At 40.0% G+C, this 23659-nt stretch overlaps 1 protein-coding gene across 3 annotated transcripts in view; it reads left to right on the top strand.

The window, feature by feature from the left end:
• The first annotated feature begins 3834 nt into the window (after positions 1–3834).
• The window catches only part of larp1 (La ribonucleoprotein 1, translational regulator), a 42703-nt gene continuing 22878 nt past the window's right edge, over positions 3835–23659 (top strand). For 2 of the 3 annotated variants that reach the window (XM_017419922.3, XM_017419919.3), the window contains exons 1-3: positions 3836–4508; positions 22566–22630; positions 22741–22806. In XM_017419922.3, the coding sequence (XP_017275411.1) occupies positions 4157–4508; positions 22566–22630; positions 22741–22806 (483 nt within the window). In that variant the 5' untranslated portion in view covers positions 3836–4156. Of the gene's footprint in view, positions 4509–22565; positions 22631–22740; positions 22807–23659 lie in introns of all 3 variants that reach the window. The other variant, XM_017419920.3, reaches the window with a different exon arrangement.

The following is a 23659-nucleotide window of genomic DNA, read 5'->3' as shown; positions in this document are numbered from 1 at the left end:
GCCAAAAGTTAATCAGTTATAGTCGTAAGTTTCATAAAAACCTGTGGAGCGGTTCATGGGATTTGTTGCTGACAGTTCAAGGTGATCTCAGAATACGATGTGGGGATGACTCTCAGCTACTACCGCAACAAATTTGACCTCAACATCTGTGAAACTGATTTGAGTTTTCTGTGTGAATCGGACTTTCTGCAGGTTTCTTTAAAATGTCGTCCGCTGGTTCATGAGATCAGGGCGATAAGTTCATTTTTTTTTTTTTTTGGACACACTACAAAGTTCAGCCACTTCTTTTAGGACTCAGATTGGGTAAATTCTTTTTTAACAAATAGCTCAGATTACATCACTCCACTTTTGTTCTCTCCTCGATGAATAAGCAAGAATTTGCATGTGTGTCAATACAAACCTGTTCTGAGTCCTCCAGAGACGCCACAGGAGCTTTTCTGTCAGATGTCCAAACTGTTCGTGTAAACTTATGAATATCAAGTGATTAAAAGAGAGTAACAGCCAGAGGCGTCGCACCGCAACCAGAGGAGGGAGGCCGGTTCTGTCTTGTCCACCACACCCCGTTCTGACAGGATTTTCTGCTGCCTATAAATGAGGCTCTGGGAGTTTCTCGGTGTTCTTCTCACAGATTTGCACGCTGCACCGATTCCTCTTTATTTGTCCTGGTTTCCCATGTGATGAACTGTTACTGTGGACTTTTTTGCTGCCCGGAGAGACTTTAAGGCTTTTGGATAACAATGTTAGGGATCTCTAAATCCAACTTTACTTGAAGGAATGCATATCATCCTCTGCCTTTCAGCCCAGAGCTTTAGCCTCAGCTCATCTGAGCGTTACCCGTTTTGGTCAAACGCTGAAAATAACGTTCTGCACAATCTCTTCTGACATGGCCGGATGTCGCGCTCAGAGCACGTGCTGTAAATAACTCTCAGCTACTACCACATCGAGATTTAGCTCGGCGCTGAGCAGTTTGACAGAGCTCGACGAAGTGCAAGAATCTGAAGCATGGGATTAGCTTTGACTCTGATGTTAACTACAGCTCTCTTCTGTTCTTTTCTCGCCTTTCCACTTTCTCTTTTCAGTCCCAGCAGGTTTCTGCTGCACCGCCCTTCCTCTGTCGTTCGCCTGTCACTCAGCCGATGCTACGCCCTTCGTAATCACACTACGCTCCGCGGAGCCGCATCCTCGCCGTGATCTCTGCAGGCCGATGGCATGCTTCAGCCGTTAGTCAGAAACTCAACATGAATCCCGCCGGTTCCTCTGAGCCGCAGCTGTGACTTCAGAACCTGTTTTTATTTTAACTTGGAACGCCGCCAGGGACACATACTACGTTTCTCATGAGCCTAACCTGCGTGAGATCTGATCAGGCGCAGGCGGCCGAACTGTGATACTATGCTGCATTTTAGGATTAAGCTGCATTTACAGTAGCTGTACTTTTAAAGCTTTGGATTGAAACCTTTATTTGGATGCATTATGCCTTCAACAAGGTTCCTGATTGCTCTTAGCTACTCATGAATTATATATTAGAAATGCAGCGCATATGCTGAAAGCCTTTGCTGAAGAAGCTGAAACTGAGTTGTTAAGGCTAAAAGAAGCAGAGCACTAGTTAGAAGCAAAAATGTGCAAAATGCTAACTAAAAGCTAAAAGTATCAATAGGCTAACTAGCAGTTAGCAGTGTTCCTGGCTAAAAGCTAAAAGTAGCAAAGTGATAGTTAAAATAAAACATTAGCAAAACATTAGCTAAAAAGTAAAAGTAGCATAAGAAGACAAAAACAGAGCAAATATGGTAAAGCAGTTTTCAGGGAGAACGCTTTTAGTTGTAAGTTGTAAACAAATTCAATAAAAAGACTTAATTAATGTCTTGATCTAGAAATTAGGTTTGGATATAAAGTCTGAGAACTCCCGCTCTGAACTGGGGTCACTCACGGAGCTATCTGCAGCAGGTAAGATATTAACTGCTCATAACCTTCCCACAAAACCCTGCTTTAAGGGAGCTGAACACACACTCTCAGGAGTTAAATGAATTTACATTTATTTATCTGTTTATATAACTAACAAAGTGGATCCATTTAGATGCATTTCTTGACTGAACTTTAGCTAATGTGCTTTCTAAACTTAGCAGAAGTTACTAAAAATATATTTTTAGTTGAACCTGAGCCTTTTATCTGTGTTATATAAAGACCCTGGCAGACTTTAGAGACCCTTTAAAGCCTCAGACCCACACATGGACTCTGTCCCGAACAGAACTCTCGGTACCAGCCGGTTTTGGTCAGAACTTGAAGCTTCAAAGCAAGAAGAAGAAAAAGAAAAAAAGACGCTAAGAATCGTGAATCAGCGCGTGAGGATAAAGCACGTGCGACTCCCGGATGGACACGTGCGTGTGAAGTGTTGTTTTTTGGTTAAAGAGGGGGCTCGCGTGCGTTTGCTCGCCTTACTTAACGGACAGTGAAGTCGGACGCGCGCGAGCGACAGGTAAATACGCGTGACGCAACGCCCACGAGGCCTAATTGGCTGCCAGGTGTGGGTTTTGAAAAACAAAAACAAGCGCGTGTGCTTCGGACAGATGTTGTAATGAGCCGAACTAGACCGACGTCACACTCCGGGGTGCGTTCAGGACCGTCGGAAAAACGCTGACGTGTAAAATTCACGACGAGAGCGAGAAAATAAAACACCTGAAATATTGTTGTGTGTGCACCATTACTCTATTTATTTATTTATTGCTCACCACCAAAAGAGAAAGGGGGATAACTAAACAATCACGTAATGATCTAATATTTTTTAATTTAAACAGTTAACAAAGTTTTATTAATTGTAACATGAAGATGCACTGCAAAGATGTCAGATTTATAACACTTTCAAATTTAGTGACTTGGTAAAATGTGACAAAAAACAGAGGAAGTTATTGTCTATATTTATGTCTTTTAAAAATATGAATGGTTAAGTGTTACGAAAGCCTTTTGTGTGTTTGACTGGTTGAGAATTGAGCCACATCCTGAAGAACAAAGGAAGTTATTATCGGATATTAGCGTTGATCTCTAACTAAAAGTTTCTTCTCTGCTGTGTGGAGCTGACCGAGCAAAAGATATGTAAGTGTCTATTCAGATGTAACAGTCTAATAAATGATGGTATTTATTAGTTTATGATTAGGAAAATGGGCTTTTAGTAAGTTTGTGCGATTGATTTTGTCTTTCACTTCTAGAGCAGCAAAGAAATGTGCATCTTTGGACTTTAATTTCTCTTGTTAATGAAGATTTATAAAGGTTTAATTTAATTCAGAGTAAATATTGTCATTGAGATACATTTGACTGTTTAAAAATACTTAAATACAAACACGTTTTTGATCTTAAAGCTTGTGATGTTGCTTCAAAACCAAGGTCTGAAAATTTAAGATCAGCGAGCCAAAGAAACTGCACCACTGCAGAAAATACAGGAAAAATATCATCTGTGTTATGCTGAGACTGATTTAAAGGTTTGACCAAAATAGCTACGACTCTGTCAGTTCTCAACATGAGATCTCTAGTTTTAAAACTGGCATGTGAAAGGCGGCGGGCGATATGCATTCTTTTAAGGAAAGCAAAACTTTAATTTTAGAAGTTTTCCTAAATATTTACAAATTAACCTTTGACTAGAAGGTCCATTTGCCTAAGTCTGATATATAACAGTTTTTAATGCCATGAAATATTAAAAAAAAAAAACTTTAGAAGATATGTATTTTAAAGGTGTATTTTGATTCCGGTAAGCACTTGAATGCAGCATCTCGACCTGACCCTAGAAGCGCGCTCCCTGCGTTTACGTGGCTGCTCCTCCTCCTCCACGGCGTACGTGCGCGCACCCATCTATCGCGTGGTGGGGATCATCCATATTGCTGCTAGTGGTGGTGATAAGGTTGTAATCCTGAGAGGCCCCACGGACACGTTTCTTCTGGTTTTTTTTTTTTTTTTTTACATGTTTTAACTCGGCGCCGACCGCTCCGCGTCTCAGGCCGAAGCTCTTTTGGTCGAAGAGCGACAGAGGAGCGGCAGACCCCCGCGGAACAACTTCACGTTTCACCCCCCCCACCCCTGAAATTGAAAGCTAATTCGGACCAAGAAGGGGAGGGGAGGGGAGAGGTGATAATCCCGAAAGGGAGGGGGGGAAGCGAAGCGACGGCGGTGGGAAATGGCAACTCAGGTGGAGGCTCTCCTGCCCGGCAACCCGCTGGCCAAAGCAGCGGAGGAGCACGGCAAACTGACGGGCGGCGAGCCAGACGAGGAGCCGGAGAGCGGCCGGGGCGAGGACGGGGCCGAGCGGTGTGTCACCGGCGACGGGGAGGCACCGCCGGGGGAGCAGACCTCCAAGCGGGAGGCAGAGCAGGGCAAAGGCGGCTGTGACAGCGAGGACAAGGCTAACGAGGAGGGCGTGAAGGGCGGCAGGAAGGAGTTCACCGAAGCTCCCCCGCCCAAGGTGAACCCGTGGACTAAGAAAATGAACGCGGTGACCGTGGTCAGCGTGAACGGACAAGCTCACACCGGTCTGTACCCCCCTCCACACACACACACCGGCTGTCAGTGTTGTTTGGGTGTCTTGTCTGTCCAGGTTTTGTCACACATAGAGAACCGTGGCTTCCACATGACCCATGTTGCATTTATTGGATAAATAGAGAGAAGGAGCGTGGTTATATTTAGCGCTCCCCTCCGATCCGTGGAGTGAGGGGGCTATTCTTAGGGTCACTGCACAAGTAGTCACACCCTTAACAACCTTAAATGCTCTTAAATGTTCAATCCTGGCTTTGTTTCTGATCGTTTAAATACGCGGACTTGCCTGTTCACTCCTGCAGAGACTTACAGACCCAGTCATTATTTCCCCCAACTCAATTTAAGGCGTAATTTAGCTCAAAAAAGAGCCTTTGTTATGCTTGTCATCACCCCAGACAATCTGCATGCGGCAGGTTTTTATCACTATTATTATTATTTTTTGTTTATTTATAACAGTGTGAGTTTTATCAGTGTCGGTGTGCATTTTGGTTGCACAGCTTAATTTCTTTTTAGGAACAAAAGTGCGGTTTTCACGTTCAGCCAGTTCTTCCCAGTACGCGCACATGGGCTTGTCAAATATTTCAACCAGTTCTTTACTCCTGTGTATATGCTTGTTTTTAAGAGTTGTTCGGCCACGCCAGGCATTAACAGACCCATCCACCCTCATTGCATCAGAATAAAAGCCCGAGCCGGCTAACAATAGCACACACAGACTCTCCTTTGGCCTACTCTGTCGCCGGGCCCTTCCCACTCAGACGGTTAGCTTAGCATCGGCTAGGCTAACTTTCGCCTCCGGTCACGGGAGGGGTGGCGGGGCGTAAAAACACGCCGGCTTCTCGGCTTTTACGAGGTTCGGTTCTCGGTACCGAAACGTCTCGGCCCGACATGTAACATGTGCTCGTTTATTAGCTTAAAAAAAATAAAAAAGGAGCAGATTTGTTGTGAGACGTCACGTGTTGATTCCACGTGTTCCCCGAGAGGAAGAAAAAAAAGAGGCATGGCTGCTAGCTAGCTAGCTGGCTAGTTAAAGAGTTAAAGGGCGATCTGCTCTGCTCCTGAATTTGAAAACTAGTTTAGGGTGTCCAGTGTGAGGCAGGCGGGCTGTTTTGTGTTTAGGAAGCCGGTTGTCATGTCGTGTTTTTGCTGTCAGAGCAAACCAACTCTGCTCACCCTGTTAGCTACTGTTAGCATCAAGCTAGCAAGTAAGCAGAGTCATCATTACTTTTAATTAAAAAAATCAGCTCAGTAATTCACTAGTATGTTTTGTTTTTGGGATACACAATAATAACATGTCAAAATTAAAACTTGTTACTGTAATCAAAGTCACCTAAATGGTTATTTAAAGCGAGGCAACTCCCTTTCATGTCCCAAATTAACACTGTTTGATGTCTGAACCTCTTGGTTTTATCATGTTTATGATGATATAGATTGCAAAAACACTAAAAATTTAATTGCAGCCTGCAGGTAGCAGCGTTTATTTAGTGCAAACATAACCTTCTTTGCATGATGGCAGTGTAAATGTTCTGTTTACCCCTGAAACCACAGACACTGATGAGTTTAATGCTAATAAAAAAGTATTTTAGGTCAGTGGTTCTCTGCTGGTCTCGCTCCGGGATCCTCCATCACCCCCTTCATGACGAGCAGAGGAAAAAGTTCAACTTCTCAAATTTATTAAATAATAAAACTGGTGCTGTTTGAACCACAAGATAGTGGAATAGAATGTCATGGCATGCTAACACACTCAAAACAAGTTTAATGATCAAACAAAAGGATCAATTAGCTGCATTTTAAATAAAATCAAAAAACTTTACTTCAGTAACTTCGTCCTTGTAGTTTTTCGACAGTCCTTTGAGAAAGTACAACTGCTGAGAAGTTGTTCAAAAAGACTCAAAAAATGTAGCTTTAGCTGAGTACCCATAGAATGTCTTAATAAAACTCTTCCTTCACTCATTCAATCATTAACCATGAGGCTGACATAATCAGTTTTATTTATTTTTTTCTTACTATTTATTTTACTCAATCAAAGGCCCTCGACCCACCAGTTGAGTCACTTTTTGGTCATGGTTTCCCCCTGAAGGTTTTGGTAAAAATACAATTTTCAATAATCACTGTCCCTATCAGAATGTTTTTAATTTAGATTTGAATCATTTAAAAACAAGGATCGGCCAATCAAGAGTCAATCCAGTACTTGCATTATTTAGCATTTTGTGTGTTTTTTAAATTTATTTAACTGTACAGGCTTGCAGATTACAGACTACAAGTACATAAAAGTTAATAAAAGTGTCATCATGTGCTTGATGCTTCAGAGGCTCTACACTGCAGTAAAGAAATTACCTAGGTTTTTTTTTTTACCAACAAGGGAAATAATACCAGGTGATGGCAAACTTTTTTTATACACCTGAGTTGGTAATGTTGTGCTGGGAGGGTATAATGTGCTGTTGCTGCAAAAAAAACCACACAAAACTAAATTCTCAACCACTTGACCAGTGATGGCTTCCGGTGCAATAAGTTCAGTCACCTGTAATCCTTTTTGCCTTTTGAAATATAAATGATATTAATGAAACAAGAAGGCAGTGAGCAGGTTCTGTCACTCACCGCTTTAAAGGACCTCCAGCTGACGTGGTGTCCAGGAGGAGAGATGGTGAAAAAAGTCATTGATTTGAGGTTTATCATTACCCTAAGGACCAGTAGCCTTTTGTGTTTTAAAATGCTTCCATACCACAGACACGTTGGCACATTACATCCCAACGTGTGCCATATTAGCTGCCATGTGGTAGTCGTACAGAAGCACGGCTGACGTAAAAACCACCACCAACAACAAAGATCCAGAGTGAGACAGCTACTCTGGTACCGATCAATGAAAAATGCCTGGGTGCGTTCTCCGATCCCTAATAACCACTGAAGTCATTTAATTTAGCAACTCTTGCACAAAACTTTGCCTCAGAATTTATCAGTGTGAAGAAACACCCTGGATGAATATATAAAATCTCAGCTAAACAATATGTAATGTCATCAGTGTTGTCATTTTTAAATGCACCATCGATTGGTCCAGTGATGGTTTGTAGATTCACGTGTTTAAGTTTTAAACCGCTGCTTGTGTCTTTGTCTCGTTGTCTTTTAGCTTCAGTAGACAAATCCGTTTGTTGTGTTTTCTTTCCCAATTTATAAGATGTTTGTTGGGAGCCTTCCTTTTCTCTCGTTGTTGAACCACTTTCCCATTATTTGAGTTGCTTTTAAGTTAATAAAAGGTCAACAGAGGCTAACATGCTGCTCTCACATGTGCAGCATATTGTTGTATAAGCAATATCAGAAAATTACACTTTTCTTTTTGTCATGCAGTAAGTTATGCTAGTGTTAATTTGGTTGGGTGGGATGATATTGTAAAGTCCTGCTTTTAACCATAAATAACTTTCTTTGATTCTAGCAGTCGGGTCATCACGGTTAAAGCTGTAATCCAGGAGCTGCCTGCATTTTTTTTCTTTTTGTGTCTGTGTGTGTGCCAGCTGTTTTGTTTGCATGTGCAACTTTTACAAACTTTCGGGTACAGCTTGTACCCAGGGTCTGAATGGACATGGTCCAAATGTTGTCTCATTGACACTTAAATCTGGCTGGGAATCAGTGGTGGAGCTGACCGGGCTCGTTTTGTTTTCGCTACATTCAGAAAGCCAAACTGTTCAAATGCAGATGGTAACCTGGTTTGTTGTTTCTGTGTTTAGGATTGTAGTTCCAAATCTTTTGTTTTGTTGTTTTTCATTAACACAGAGCTGTGTCTGCTTTAAAGACTGAGCCTATAAAGTGTCAGCAGTTAAAACCTCTAATCCGGTTAATGTGAACAACTTTTAGATATATTCAAAAATAAAAAAAGGAATTCCTCTCAGACGGATCATTTTCAAAATGCTGCACTGACAAGAGCAGCAGCATAGCGATAAAACGTTTGATATATTGTGCAGCCCTACAGAAAAGTAAATTTCTGAAAACTGACTGAAGCTTGATTGGGGAAAATGCTTTTCCTAAAATGTTACAAATGTTAAGTATTTTGAATCAAATGAAGACTAGTCTTATAAGTCATGTTTTTATCTGCTTTTGAACAAGAGCCTGGACACTTGTCTCAGATAAGGGCACTACAGTGACTGAAAATATGTTTCTACAGTTCAGTTTTAGTATTTTAAAGCTCAGTACGTGTCTTTAATTTGTAATCAAAGATCTGATTTGTCCAGTAAAGTGATGTCCAATCCTGGTCCTGGAGGGCCACCATCCTGCATGTTTTAGATGTTTCTATCCTCTTCGGCAGGTCTTCATGTTCTGCAGAAGCCTGTTAATCACTCGTTCATTCAAATCAGCTGTGTTGGAGCAGAGAAACAAGTAAAACATGCAGGATGGTGGCCCTTGAGGACCAGGATTGGGCCTCACTGGTCTGCTGTATTATACAAGTAACTCAAACATGTTAGACTAACTTTAAAGAAGTTTGTCTTGCAGCCAAATCTGGAAAAAAAGTGGAATAATACATGCAAAGTAAAACTAAAATACACGTGACAGAGCTGTAATTTTATTTTTAAAGTGACAGCATGTTTAATCTGTTACACAGTCGTTCGACAGCTAACTCATTTATGCATGTTTGAAGCAACTTTGTCACAACCAGACAGTTTTCATTCCTGGCTGAATGAGAATTTTCCTGAAGCAGAGAAAAGTATGAAATTGCAAAGTCTTATTAAACTTCTGTGTAAAGATGACCAGTCCAAGTAATATCTTTGCAGAATGTTTTTTTTCTAGCTTCATCTGTATTCGGTTGCTAAGATTTGAATTACATATATTCGAGTCATTAGTAAGGTAAAACCTACCATTAAAACTGTGATAAAAAGTTTTTCCTGACTTGCGTGTGTGGGACCACAATTCCGAGCCTTAAAGATGCCCCGTGGGGTTTTAATGCAAACAAAAGACAGCGTTGTTCACCAAAAACAGGCCTTACAGTTGCTTTGGCAGAATTTTCTCTCCGACATTAGAATATAGAATATTTGTTTAAGTCCTAAAGAGTAGTGGCAGGCGTCTGCCAACGTGTCTGCTGTGGGGAAATATTTTTAAAACCACATGCAATGCCTGCAGGCCAACCGTTTTGCGAGGTGATAAGAACAGAGCTTTTGTATGTTGAAATCATTAGAAATTTGCATCCATTGTTGCTTTGCAGTCATTTTTCTTTCTGCTTTTTTTAAATTTGTTTTTGTGCATCTTCTATTTGAGTGAATGAGGATTCAGAAGTGCATCATTGTGGTCACACTGAATGTCTTTCTGTTAAATATGAGGAACATAATTGGACATAGCTAGCTTTCACTTCATTTAATCTAAGAAACTGAGCTTTGACAATCTGGCATCTTTTCACTTGAAGCCATGCAGTTCTCATTAAATAGTATTTTTTAATATGTATCACTATAAAGTGAAGCGAAGTCTGAGAAGAGAGGCTGTTTCATTCGTCATTGGAAGTGTTTGACGAGAAGCTCTATAATTTAGAGCTCTGTGGGCTGCTTTTGTTGAGCCTCAACAGTTCAAAACTTCCTTTTGCCGCCTGCTGTTTAACAGTCCGGAGTGCTTAAATGGCTGAAACTGGTCTGACATAGATGTCTCAGATTTGTGTTAACTGGATCAATAAATTCCATTGTGTATTTTCTTACGTACGTTGTGGCGCAGAGGAAGTAAAAAGCTGCTGCAGACGAAAACCCTGCTCGATGAAAACGCGTCAGTTTGTGTGCAAAACATGAACTGTCTTTACTGCAAGCAAAATGCAGCCGCGTCTGCCCTTCTTTGTCACCTGCTGCTGCTAACTGACAGAAAAACAGTGTTTAGGCTAAAAAAGAAAAGAAAAGAAATAGCCTTGTGAATAAACAGAGCAGTGTGTTGCTGCAGGTACAACAGATGCCCCAAATTAGTTCCTGCCAGCAAGGAAATGAGAAAGCAGATTCACTGTGCTTTTTAGGCATTTATTGGCTTAGACAAAACAATTACAAGATAGGGGAAAGGAATGAGAGGACATATAATGGGATAACAAAATACCTGTTGTGTTAGTTAAATTTTGTTGTTTTGTACAGATAGTGGACAGTTAAACAACTTATTTCTCCTCTGCCCTTAAAACAAAATGGGGGGAATTTGGGGATTTTATTTTTTTTGGAAAGAAACGTGTTCAGATGTCCAAAGAAGACCAGTGTAGGTTTTGTGCTCGGCTCTGGCATGTTCGACGCTCCATTCCTTACCCTCAGACACGCTCTAAAATGTTTATACAAGCTGTCGATGAAAATCTTTTCCCCGACAAATCTTTTCCTGTAGAAATCTAAATGTTTTTAAACCAAACACAGCAACTTAACGCACAAACACACTGGGCTACGTTTAATCATGAGCTTCAATAAAAAGTTCAAAATAAAAGCCCTGTGACTTCTTGACTGGTTGTTGGTGGAAGTGGTTCCCATCTACCCCATGCTACTGTAGCTATAATGTTAAATCTGGAGGAATAAAACAGCTGCCCTCACAGAAAATTATTCACTTGTTGCTTTATGTGCATTTTTAATAAAATGTCAGGCATGACAAAACCTATCAGGGATGCTATGGTCCGGTAATCTTATTCCCATTTTTTCAGTCAGTTTCTTGAAATTCTACTAAAAGGACACGAAACGCCACAAAGAGCATTTGTTTATATTCAACTAAAGCTTTAAATTTTGTCAAATACCAAAGGTTAGACGTGAAAAGGCCTTCAGTCCGTAATCTATCTCACCTCTCTCATCACACACACACACCGTCAGCTGTTTCAGAGGACTCTGCGTCTTCAGCTGTCCAACTCCCGTTACTTTTATCTGTCTGAGTTGTGTCTGGACGCGGTGATAATGGGACATCCCTGGTGGGGGTTTGGGTGTGGACTGTTTGTGTCTGCGGCGTGTCCAGTCCAATATTGTGACTAAGTCTTTGTAGGCAGATATAACGAGTTAGAGAGGATTTACTCTTAAGATGCTTTAGAGACGCAGGAATTTGAAAGGAAAACACTGAGCCAAGCAAACTATGAGTTTGGACCAGTTAGAGGCAACTGGTATTTTAAAGGGTTAGATGCACATTTTGACTTTGTAAGGCTCTATCAGTACTTGTGGAGATTGTTGCCAAATGTTTGTGGTTTGTATTCGTTTTTTTTCCTGCCCATCTTTATTTGTTCTTTCCAACATAAAGCTATTTGTAGTTTTACATGGAAAGCAAGGCTGTAAGTTTACTCTCATACAACGATAGGAGAGTCAATAAAAACGGTCCTACCCCAGTATTAGGTGTGTAACATTACACGTGTTTGTACCAAAGATATTTGGTACGGCTTCCGCACGGACGCGTCAGAACAAACACAGTGTTGTTTTAAACTCGTACTTATCCAGAGTTTTTATGTGTAGAACCAATTTATAGAACCTTGCGTTTTCCCCCCAGGCAAGTTTTAGCAACACCACAACAAAAGAGCAGAAAACCCAGACAAACCAGAGTTTAAAGACCCCCCACTAGCATTAAAGTTGACTGTTTGGGAACAGTATGGTCAACTACAGTGATGATGAAGACGGAACAAAGAGTCTAATGTTTGTATTGTTCATCTCTACTTCTACTCTACTCATTTAAATCTGCAAACCCATCTTCCTCACAGTCCCTCATTAACAATTCAGATTGAAGCAAATTCATAAACGCCTTACAGTTTTTATGGCATCCTGTCAAACACTGGTTTTAAAAAACACGATGAAACGATAACTTCAGGTTGTTGGTTTTTTTTTTTGTCACATCACATCAGTGGACATTTATTTGTTTTGCACAGGCCTGATGTAAAGCCAAAAGCTGTTAATCTGAATACAAGAGCAGTATTGTTCAGTTAAAGTAAATTTTCTGAATGTTCACTGTAATCAGTGAGTGTGTGTGTGTGTGTGCTTGGTTTTTGTTACATTTTTAGGACCTTGACTGGTACAATCACATACATTGTCAGGACTTGTTGTCTTTATGGGGACCAAAGCCTGGTGCTAACATGGTGGAATGTCATGTTTAGGTTTGGGGCTTCAGTGTGAATTGAGTTTAGGTTAAAGTTAGCTTGTACTGATGATGGTTAGGTTTAGTGTCCTAAAAAGCACGACAATATGAACTTGAGTGTGTATAGTTTATTTTGTAAGGAATTTATTCTGCTGTTAAAGTTTAAAGAAAATGACATTTGTTTTGTTCATTTTACTGTAACTACCCAAAACGTACTGAACTGTGACTTGTCTACTGTTACAGAACGTGAACAGTTTTGGAAGTAGAACTGAGCTTGTTGGGTTGTTTCGGTTTGAATGTGAAGTCATGAATGTTAACATCTTTGCTCAAGGCTTGGACTGATACAATAATTAAAGACTGGAACTATGAAACACATTTGCACAACTCTGAGGTGGACTTTTCTTGACGCATTAACCCGCTGAGTCTGGGGTGATCCTCTTAATACAGAATGAACCATTTATCAGGAATCAGATGGGTAATAAAGTTTTTCAACAAAAAGCCTTCGAAGTTGAATTGTTGTAAAGTCATCCAGGACTTTTGGGCTGCAGAGCTAACCAGTTTGAGTTGAGCATTCGAAGCGGGTGTCGGGTAACGTTTGAGTTCAGGTCACTCACCTGTTACTTGACCTGGGCTGTGTGAAGGCTGTTAATGTGGCTGAGCATAGCCAGGAAGGTGCTCTGAGCCGTTCACTCTGCAAGTGGTGATATCACCACATTGATCATGTGACGTCAAAGACTTTGACACGTGTGTGCGTGTGTGTGTGTCTGTGTGTATGCGGGGCAGGCGGCCGGGCGCTGTACTCGCTGCCGTTTCCTCCATATTTGGTTTTTGCAGCCAGGCTTCCCTCCGCTGTCGTCACACTGCGTTGGTCTGCAGGGAAGACTGTCAGGCTGCCAGCAGCGTGCTTCAGTGGTTAAACATTGTGTCAGAGTTTAAAGGAAGCAATTTTAAGGTTGTTTTTAAAGGTAAATCATTACATTTTCTCAGATAGATGCCATTTACGCCGACTGAGCGCTTGATATTTTCCATCTTCAGTTCCTTCCCTGGAAATGTGCTAATTTGCTTTGGCCTTATATATGTAAAAAAAATGTCAGTAATTTACATTCAGAAAGAAAACGGGGAAAAAAATGCTTTATTACAGCTGTACAATAATATATAAAAGGTGGACAGCATAACTTGCAAAAAACAAATGCATTTCTTTTGCTTTTCTTTTCCCTTCGGTCGTAAGTCAGCACTCCCTGTTTGCTTGAACATCAGCCAGTCATAAATTAGGGGTGGGAGGTGAAATCTATTTTTAGATGCACTGCAGATGCACAAGATCCTGAATCAATTTTCAAATGCCAAAAATTGATTTCTTTAACGTTAATCTGTGTCGCCACTTTGAAAGTCAGCAGAGTAGCTGCCTGGTGCTGTTTGTCCCAACAGAGTTACTGTAGAAACATGTTGAAGTGAAGTTGATTTAACATCTTTTTTTTTCTCTGCTGAACCCTGAAGAATAAATAAACAACACCTAAAGGTATAACACGACTGTCTTTAGTAATGACTTTAAAAATCATTTGGGTAAGTAATGACAATCATACATGTAGGCATACGTTGTTAACAGTTATGGATTAGAATCAGCCCTTAAATAGAGCCAACGCTTTATTTGTAACTATCATTCAACCGTAACAATTTATTTGTTTTTGTTATATCAACGACAAAATCCTTAAACTTTTAATTGAATTCTTTAATCGTAACGTTAGAGTTGGGGTTTAGCACCCAACATAGCTGAGTTATCTACAGCAGAGACGTTCTAAATCTTGAAATCGGTAATTCTAGCACACATAGTTGTGCTTTGACATTACTTAAATGGTAAATGCGCTTCACACTACAATCATTCATCCATTCATCCACACATTCACATTTAAACAGAATTGTGTTACTTTTACTGGAATGAAAGAGGTCCGAGCAGATTCTAGACGTCCTCGAAGGCTGATCCTTGGGGTTGATGTTCTCCAGCCAGACTCGCTGACGTTCCGCACTCAACTCCTCCGTTTCAGGTCCTTCGTGTTTCCCGATTTTCGGAATGTAGTGAAAACTACTGCCGATTGGAATGGTGACAAAAGGTGGAGTAGCTGGAAATGTGGCGTCACATGGGAACTATGTATTGTTGGAAATTCATGGCTCATAGAAATCTAATTAGGGATGCATCAGTTAATCACCTGGGGACCAGATTTTTTTATGAATGCACCATAGCTAATTAAAGGTTTATAATGTCTACAGCCATGGGTAAATGCTAATGTGCACTAGACTGATTTTCAATTTTAATGGAAAATGGAATCGGCAGGTCAGAACTTTACAAAAAATTGGAAATCAGAACTGGTGAAGAAAATAGATCAGTGCATCTTTACATCTATTCAATTCTATATGATGTAGATATTTTGCCTGTTGGGATTACTACTACATTTTTTTGACAATGAGTGTAACCCCATGTATTTTAAAATATTTTTTGGGAATACTTCTTCGCTGGCTCATAATTTGCCACTTAGATAAAACCAAACAATTCAATATTGGTCTTATGAGTAAACCTGCCCAACATGACCTCTGAATGACAAAATTGGAGGCTAAACAAAAACTGCACGATTCAGAAAACGGCAAAAAAAAAATAATCCTCAACCACTCGTGAAGACCGCGACCGTTTCCCCAACACCACGGCTGGGTTCATCACTGTGAAGCTGACGTGGCGGAGCGTTTATTTATAGGTTTCAACAACCATACCCTGTGGGATTTGGAGCAGGTTTTGTCGCCCTGTGTGTACTGAAAGACTCATGGGAATTTCTGTGGTTCTTGCAAGAGGTGTGTGTGTGTGTGTCCTGTTTTCTGAGAAAACTGAGGACTGTTACCACAGAGTGGAAGAAATGAGAGATAACTGTTCGACGAAAGGAAAACGATACCAGTCAAACGCTACCACAGTTAGGGGAGTTTACAGCCTGAACTACTGAAACTTCTGTCTTCGTTTAATAAGCAAAATCATTTAGAAATAAAAAATAATTATTTTTGAAGCTTCCGAAGCTGAATGAGTTGCATTGACGACGCCAGAAAGTCAGTGGTTAATGTGACCAACGTTAATGGCGGCCTCTTGGAGTTTGGAGTGTCTTGAAGACAAGCGAGGGGAACAAAGTGAGAGGAGAGCGAGCTGAAAGAAGAGGAGGGAGAAACGGAAGGGAACGATGAAGCACTCGAGTAAGAGGAGTTTCTGCGCTAATGTGTTGAGTAAAATGATTAGGAAACAGTTAAAGCATGAATGTGTGCTGGAGCACCCTGTAGATGTTAATGAGCTTTTTACATTTTAGTTTAATGTATTTGCAAGTTATGATAATAATAATCATCATCATCGTGATTTGCAGAGTCAGGCTTTCTTTTCGTGATTTGGTGAATGAAGCTCTTGTTCAGCATTTGTAAACAAGAATTTAGAGCAGATTTCCTGACTCAAAGTGACATATTTTATGGCTTTAATGAATCACAAGACTCCTTGTTGTTGAGAGAGGATGCTTATGGTGATAAACCCTCTCTGCAGTTTCCCTTTTTTATATTAAAGTTTGAAATAAATGTGAATGTGTGTAAATGATAGCATCTGTCAGTGTCCATTGTTTGATACCTTTTTAAACATTTTTATACAGGATTATAATCTGGCTAAAACTTCTTGCCATGTTATCTTCAAAATATTTTGAAGGGCTTCAAACAGAATTAACCTTATTTTTCTTTACATCAGAGATACAGCACATCTGCATCACTGACCAAAGTGCTTTAAAAGCTAATACATTTCTAACTAGTTACAAAAAAACGGAGGTTTCAGACACCAAAGTTTCAGGCTAATTTATGTACCTGTCAAAGACTTCTTCACCTCACAGCAATAAAAAACACAAGCTGCAAAAAACTCTTAAATTCACCCTGACATACCTGCACCAAGGTGTGCAAGATCAAGGTGCTGTGATGGTGGAAAGGGGGGGCAAAGCCTTTTATTACAGGTTTGTCTTCCAGGAAAAAAAAGCTTCAGAGCAACTGGCTTAGAAAATTAAAACAAAAACATGCAAATTTCAGCCCAAAACGGTGACAGGTGCCTATCCACAAGTCAGATAAACATGTGATTTAAAAACCCACGGTGAAGAGCTGAGTGCTTGAAACATCAGCTCGTAATAAATGAGACAAAAAACTGAAGTCGAGCAGTGACCAAACCACTGACCTGGAAAAGAATAAACCTTTATTTGTCCCTCTGCAGGGACATTCACGTTGTTGCATCAGGAGACATCGATCAAGATTAGAGAAGAGAGAAATTAAGTTCAAAATGTAACAGAGGGACATAATGCAAGGTAAACAACATAAAAAATACAGATCTGTAGAAAACAACCAATCCATGGAAAGTGTTTTCTCTCAGCAGAGTACCACATGTATACTTGAGTAATAGATGGATTATTTGATAGAAAAAATATCCAAAATATTTGCCAACTGCAGCCCTAGAATAAATAAATCCAGTCATAACTACTACAAGAATGCAAAGAAGTGAATTTTGGATTAATTTTCTTGGCCCTGCCTCCTAAACTCAGCTTAAAACTTTGCTGTACATTCAGATGCTTCGCTGTATTTTGAAGCAAATGCATCATACATCTGCGCCCATTTACTTACATAAAATAGATTGCAAACAAAACTAATATAGTACAAATTAGGGATAATTTACATTTTCATTGCTTAGCTGCTTGTTTGAGTAAAAGTCTGACTTAAAGTTAAAGTTACTTTTTGAGCTAACTGGGAGGTGCTTTGTTAGGATGATTGTGTTTCAGGTCAGTTTGCTTTGTTGGTTAAAAAAAACACCAGAGTGCTAGAGTTACTGGAGACATGAGGTAAAGGTTTGTCAGTGATGATGCAAAGGCATACCTAGAGAAAACCTTTATTTTTATGTGCTTTAAAGTGTTTGATCCCTGACTATTGCAGTGCTTTCAATGTTCGTTGGATTGGTTCTATTGTGGGGCTAAACACAGAAAACTTCTAGTTTTTGTACAGTATTATTTTCAATATTTCACTTCTATTGTAAATGCAGAAAGGTTCTCTGCCCGTGATGATGATATTTGGCCAAGTCTTTCGTCAACACACACTCGTGCACACCTGAGCTGTCCTTGAGTTTTAGAGAAAGAACCAAGTTATCAGGGCTCCTGTGCAGTTGGACACACAACGCACAGATAACAACCAGGGCTCGCTGAAACCTGTCATGGCAGGCTGTTCTTTAGGCTCGCAGCTGTTTGGAAAAAATAATCACCTAGAACTAGTTTTACAGGCGTGACAATCTGTTGGAAAAACATACCCAAAGTAGAGGTTCAGATAGTATCCTGATAACTGAAGAAAGTTCTTGTGGTGTTGGAGTTTTCTGTGTTTTGTTCTTGCTTTTTATACCATAAATCTAACAGTGGTTTGGGGACTTCTTTTCAAAATACAGTAGGTGATTAGTCTGAATGTTTGAGTTTAAAACAGTCACTGTTATATGAATTATTTTTTGCATGGACGTTTACTCAGAGACGGAGAGCTTTTATGGAATGGTAGACAACCTGGAATCAAATACAGTTTCAGAAACAGTTCTTGGAAAGATGGTACAGTAAATGAAATCTCCTGGATGAAAAAGTTCGGCGAAAAACTTCCAGATGACTGTTAGGAGTCATTGCAAGTATTTTTGGTAAGAAGTTCTCATTTAAAGGTCATTTAATGCACAAAGAGGATTTCTGGAGAAGGGCGCGTTATCTGAATGAGCTGCTGACTGGATGACTGCCTCAGGAGCATCGGCTTATAGTAGCGGCTCTCCTCTGACCTTTAACATATCATCTGATCTCATTTGATGTGCACGGAGCACCGAGCAGCCCCGTGAGCAGCTCTGAGTGCCGCGCATACGCCCGTGGTGGACGGTTCATCGTGTGCGACTCAGCTGATCAGTCGAGCATTTCCGCACTTGACAAAACCTGCCGTTGATCGCTGAACAGCAGCTGATTGTCCACTTGCTGCAGTGGTCGTTGGGCTGGAAAAATGAATTACTGCGCAGTTATAGTTTTAAGAACTAGTACAGTTTGGGTCATGGCTGGTGGTCTTTACGTTCCCAGAACTTGTGTAGCTGATTTATTGTATCAACTTGTCAAAAAAAAAATTTAAACCATGAAGATGCTTAAAAAAATGTTTTACCAATTTTTTGCTGCCAGTAATCTACCTTCCTGCTTTACCTCCAGTCTTGTTCTTCTATTTTAAATGCTTCCAGTCATTTTATTGTAAAATACAATTTCCTTTTATCCAGTGGTTTGTGTAGGACTATTTGCTTACCCATATGTATGTGTTTTGGGTAAAAACATGAGATAAGAAAGTCGATCCCCGTCAATGAAACGTCATTTAGCTCCAATTGGTCCGCTCCAGAGACCCGAGTACGCACTTCCAACTATTCTGCACCAGCGTTTTACACAACACATTATATTTGGTGAAAAGTACACAGTAATATGAATAATCAACATTTTGGGGCATTTAAAAGTTAATAAATAAAAGTTAAAAATGCTCCCCGAAAATAAAACCACCCCATTGACCTCCGCCCAGGAGGCATGTTTTTGGTAGCGTTTTATTTGCTTGACTGCGCACAAGATTATTTAAAAAGTAATGAATGGATTTTAATGACATTTTCAGGAAATGTTGAGGTTGTCACGAAGAACAAATAATTAAATTTTGGTGGTGATTGGGTTCACGATCTGGATCCTATAATTATTTTAATGACCCTATGGCCTAGGTGGAGGTTGATGACGCCACGTGGTGGTGGGTCTTGGTGGAGGTTTGCGCTCTGAGTGCTTCTAGTTTTTTGATATTTTTGATTTCAAAGTCACAGGGTCAAAGGTCAAGACCACAGGTGACCCCTTTGTGAAAACCTTGCTTGTGCTCTAACTCTGCAGCCGTTTCACATAGGATTGTTGCTTCGATTCTGCCCTACTGACAGCTGTATTAAATATTGTTGGCGGTACTTTTGTTAGTAAAGTATTCAGTAAACAAGATAGAAATCTATACTAAAAGGCTGCACTTGTCCACAATGAAGGTTTTAGATACATTTTTTTGTATTTAAGTGCCTCAGCCGGATATCAGCATTTATCCTAAACCAAGGTGGTGTGTTGACCAACTTCTTCTTTAGTGGTCAGTAGAAATCACAAACATGGAGATAGATGAATGTTGTATTAAAGGATAGGTTTCAGAAGAGGGTAAGAAAAAAAAGAAGCACAAGTTCTGTAAGCTGAAGAGTGCTTGGTCATGATGACGGTGCAGAAAAACTGAATAAAAATGCTTCATCATTAGTCACAGTTCTTGTGCTCAGGTTTTGGAAATAGCCTCAGTGGAAATCAGTTATAAAAACCAAAACAGTGAACATTTGAACACCTGGTGACGGCTGTCTGATGGTTAAATACGTGTATGATGCATGTCTAAACCTGTATGTCGCGTTATCGTGCAGCAAGTGAGATATATTTACATTATTGTTCTTCACAAGCTAAGCAGCTTAGACCGGTTTAATTCAGCTTTCTTTAGTTTTTTTTTTTCTGTTGCACAAAATACTGTTAAAAGTGGAAGTTTTATATTTGATGCAGCTAGGAGGATACAGAATAAGGAACAAATGAACTCAACGCCGTCTTTGCAAAATAATTGGTCGTAGGGGGTGGGTGACTTACTGGTGAGCAAAACATTAACAAGCTGGTTAGCTGGAATGTGCTAATAGTTTGTTGTTGCATTTTTGATTTGGTACTTTTAATTTTCAGACAACTTGTTGGGAGTGTGCATTTACTGATTCCGTTAAAGAAAACGGCCTCATTCAATGTTTTCATGTACGCATTGATCTAAAATCCCTTTTGTCATGACTTTGTGAAAGTGAATATTGCATTTTTCTTTAAATAAATAATACAGTACAGGATAAACGTGATCAGAAAAGTATTTTGTAGTGATTTAAAGGAGAAATCACATTTTAAGAGAAGATAAAACCCCATCTGTGCAGCGGTCACCAGATTCCCCTCACTGTAACGTTCAAAGGTTCGAGTTCTTCCTTTACCTTTTTTAGTCATTTGTTTGTGAGTCAAAGTGCACTAAAGGTGAACTCAATGCAAACAAGCAAAGTCATGAATTGCAGCAGTTCTGGTGAAAGTATGTGCTTGCTCTTTAAAAATCGGCTGCGGTAAGTAAAAACTTTACGTGAAGCTTGGCGGAAATTCAAGACGTGCTGAGAAACAGGTGCTCAGTTTTAAAGGATTTCCCGACTTTTTTCATATGTCATTTATAATTAGTTTTATACCCAACCTGCACCTGCTTTCTGGCTGGGTAAAATATGCTGGTTGTGTCTGGAATCAACCTGCAAGTACATTTAAAAAACAAAAAACCCAAAAGATCAGGTCAGGTTATACCGGAGAGCTACTGGTTGTATTTCAGTAACCATCCAGTCAAACGTGAATGATTCAAGAAAATGACATTGGCGTGTAAAAACTGTGAATGAATGAGTTGTAACTTCTGTTATGAAATGTGATGGGCGTGCTCACACCAGACTAAATTACACACATCAAGTAAAGAAGCAAACTTCTAATGTTGACATCACAAACAGATTGAGTAAATGGGAATTAATACAACCCTGGAGTAATTACCTCGAATAGTTCATGAATACATGGAAAACTGGATGAAGATGAAAGAGATTCAAACAGTAAAACCCAACTGGTTATTTCTCTTATTTCTATTAAATGCAATTTAGAAAAAATACCTGCTAAAATGACGACCTTTAAAAAGAGATAATCGCCACCAAAAACATTTAGACTCTGTTTTACGTAGATGTGCACGACATTGAAGATCTGTGCGGTGCTGCTTTTTACTTTAGCAAAACAAAATAATTCACTTGTTCATCTTAATATTCCTTGGAGGATAAAACGAGTTTGTTGGCCGGCTTCATGCTTCTGCAAAAACTGGGTGACATAGTCAGCTTGTGAGGTGCTGCCGTTCTCTGGTATTTGTGACGGCGGTGTTAGTCGGGGTCATTTTAATTACTGCTGCAGTCAAACATTCAGGAATAATTTGTGCCGCCCCCATCCTTGGCTTAAAAAACGGCAAGTGTTGTGTGTAACGCAGCACAAAACACTTACTTTTTTTCATGCTCGGCTAATATTTTCAGACAGTTGGACATTTGCTTAACCAAAAAATAAAAAAATCCATGAGTCAAAGAAGCTGTGGAAAAACACATGGAAGACACACAAGGACATGGAAGACGGATTATATTGAATTTTGGTTTGTTTTACGGCAACATATTTGTTAAGAGAACAGAGAAACGGTATATTTGGATTCAGTCACAGTTAAACCAAACACCCCGCTGAAAGATCTTCATGACGCATTATCTCTCTGTAACGCCTTTTAACGGGCCCAGCCCAAACCTTTTGAGGGCTTAACTTCCATCACCCTCAGCTTAGGTTTATCCTCGTCGTTAAAGTATAAGAAGATTCTTAGAAAGTATTTTTGGAACACATTTCTGCAGGCGGCGTGGCTGTGAGACAACCCGGCAAACAAAATGAAGAAACGTAGTCGTGCCGAAAGTTAGTCAATTCCCCTTTAAACTGTTTCACAACTTCTCCCCTCAAAATTAAACAGTCCAAAGGTCAGAAGTCGTGTAAACGAAACGCTGTTTGATATCGAGACTTTCAGTCTGTTTGAACTCTTCAGTGATCAACGACTTTCTCTCTACTAGTTATCAATTTAGTTCTATTACCTACTCTGAGGTTTTGCTGTTTTGTTTTATTTAATGTCTAAAAAAAGGAGACCCATATAAACAGACTAACCTTCCACCTGCAGAGTCAGCATGTCAGCATAATTGTCGATGACCTGGAATATATTTGTATTCCACTGTGAGTCTAATCGGTGATGTTTTTATTATTGATCCTCGCAGCTGAGGGTTTTCCCTGCAGCTGTCTGGATGAAGTAAATTTCAGTTGTGGATATTTGTTTGTAAGCCTCGTTTTTCTTCTTTTCCTCAGAGTCGACTGGACCGACCAAAGTGGTGAGAGCTGGGAACCCACCCAAAGGCAGACGAGGAGGGAAGGTAATACTTTGAATTTTAGTGCCTCCGTGTTTAATCCCTGGTATTGCTGACATGACGGCCGGATTATTTGCATGAACAATAACTTTTCTTCTTTTTTGGGGCGGTGTCAGGTTGGAGATTTTGGTGACACCAACAGTTGGCCGACTCCAGGAGAGATAGCAACCAAAGACATGCAGGTAAGAGTCGTTTCTGGTCTGTGTTGGGTGTCGAGTCGTGGACTGGCGAATGAAGAGACTCACTGATGGGCGTCACCTGAAGCTGCCTGATCTCTGATACACACATCAGCTCGTTGGAAATCTTTGGGCATTTCTTTAGTTAGTCCTATTGTTCTCATCCAGCTGGGATTGTTGTCACTTTGTCGAGGACAATAAGGCAAAATTACATAAAGTTGCCACAAAGTTCCTAATAGATGGATTTTGTTTTTGTCCACACACAAAAAATAAGGTGACTGTGAGGCTTTTTAAAGTGAAACACTAGAACGTCTCAGACAAGAGCAAAGTCAACAAATGTGACCCAAGCTGGCAAAATGAGTCACAATGAGGAATTTTTCAATATTGAGTTGTTGTTTTAAAATTCTCCGTCTCAGAAGCTTCAAAATGAGCCGTAGTTTGTTGAAATTTGCTGATTCATCAGCCGGCGACAAGCCGGGTTTTGTTTACAACAGCGCCGGTTTGAAAACTTGATTTTTATTGATCTGGATTAAAGTTTGTCGGGAATTCCAGCCGTATGTTTTAAAAGCTTTGCAATGAGGTCAAACGTTATACGAAGGGATTTCCTGCTGCAAAGACAGCCAGCAGAGAAAACTGGTTAATTTCCAGGAAATTAAAAGGATCATTTCTGAAGTCGTACCTGTTAAAAAAACTTTGATTGAAAAGTAGATTAGGAACATTTTTTTGCTATTTTAGTTATTGGGATTGCTAGATGGTGTTTTTATGGACTCATTTTTACACCAAAATCAATGTTTACATCTATTTTTTTCCAGCATGTGCTCATTCTGACTCATTTTGCCAGCATGGGTCACAAATGTCA

Source organism: Kryptolebias marmoratus, linkage group LG13, assembly GCF_001649575.2.
Source record: "Kryptolebias marmoratus isolate JLee-2015 linkage group LG13, ASM164957v2, whole genome shotgun sequence".
NCBI classification, from domain to species: domain Eukaryota; kingdom Metazoa; phylum Chordata; class Actinopteri; order Cyprinodontiformes; family Rivulidae; genus Kryptolebias; species Kryptolebias marmoratus.
This window is presented reverse-complemented; position numbering and strand designations above follow the sequence as displayed.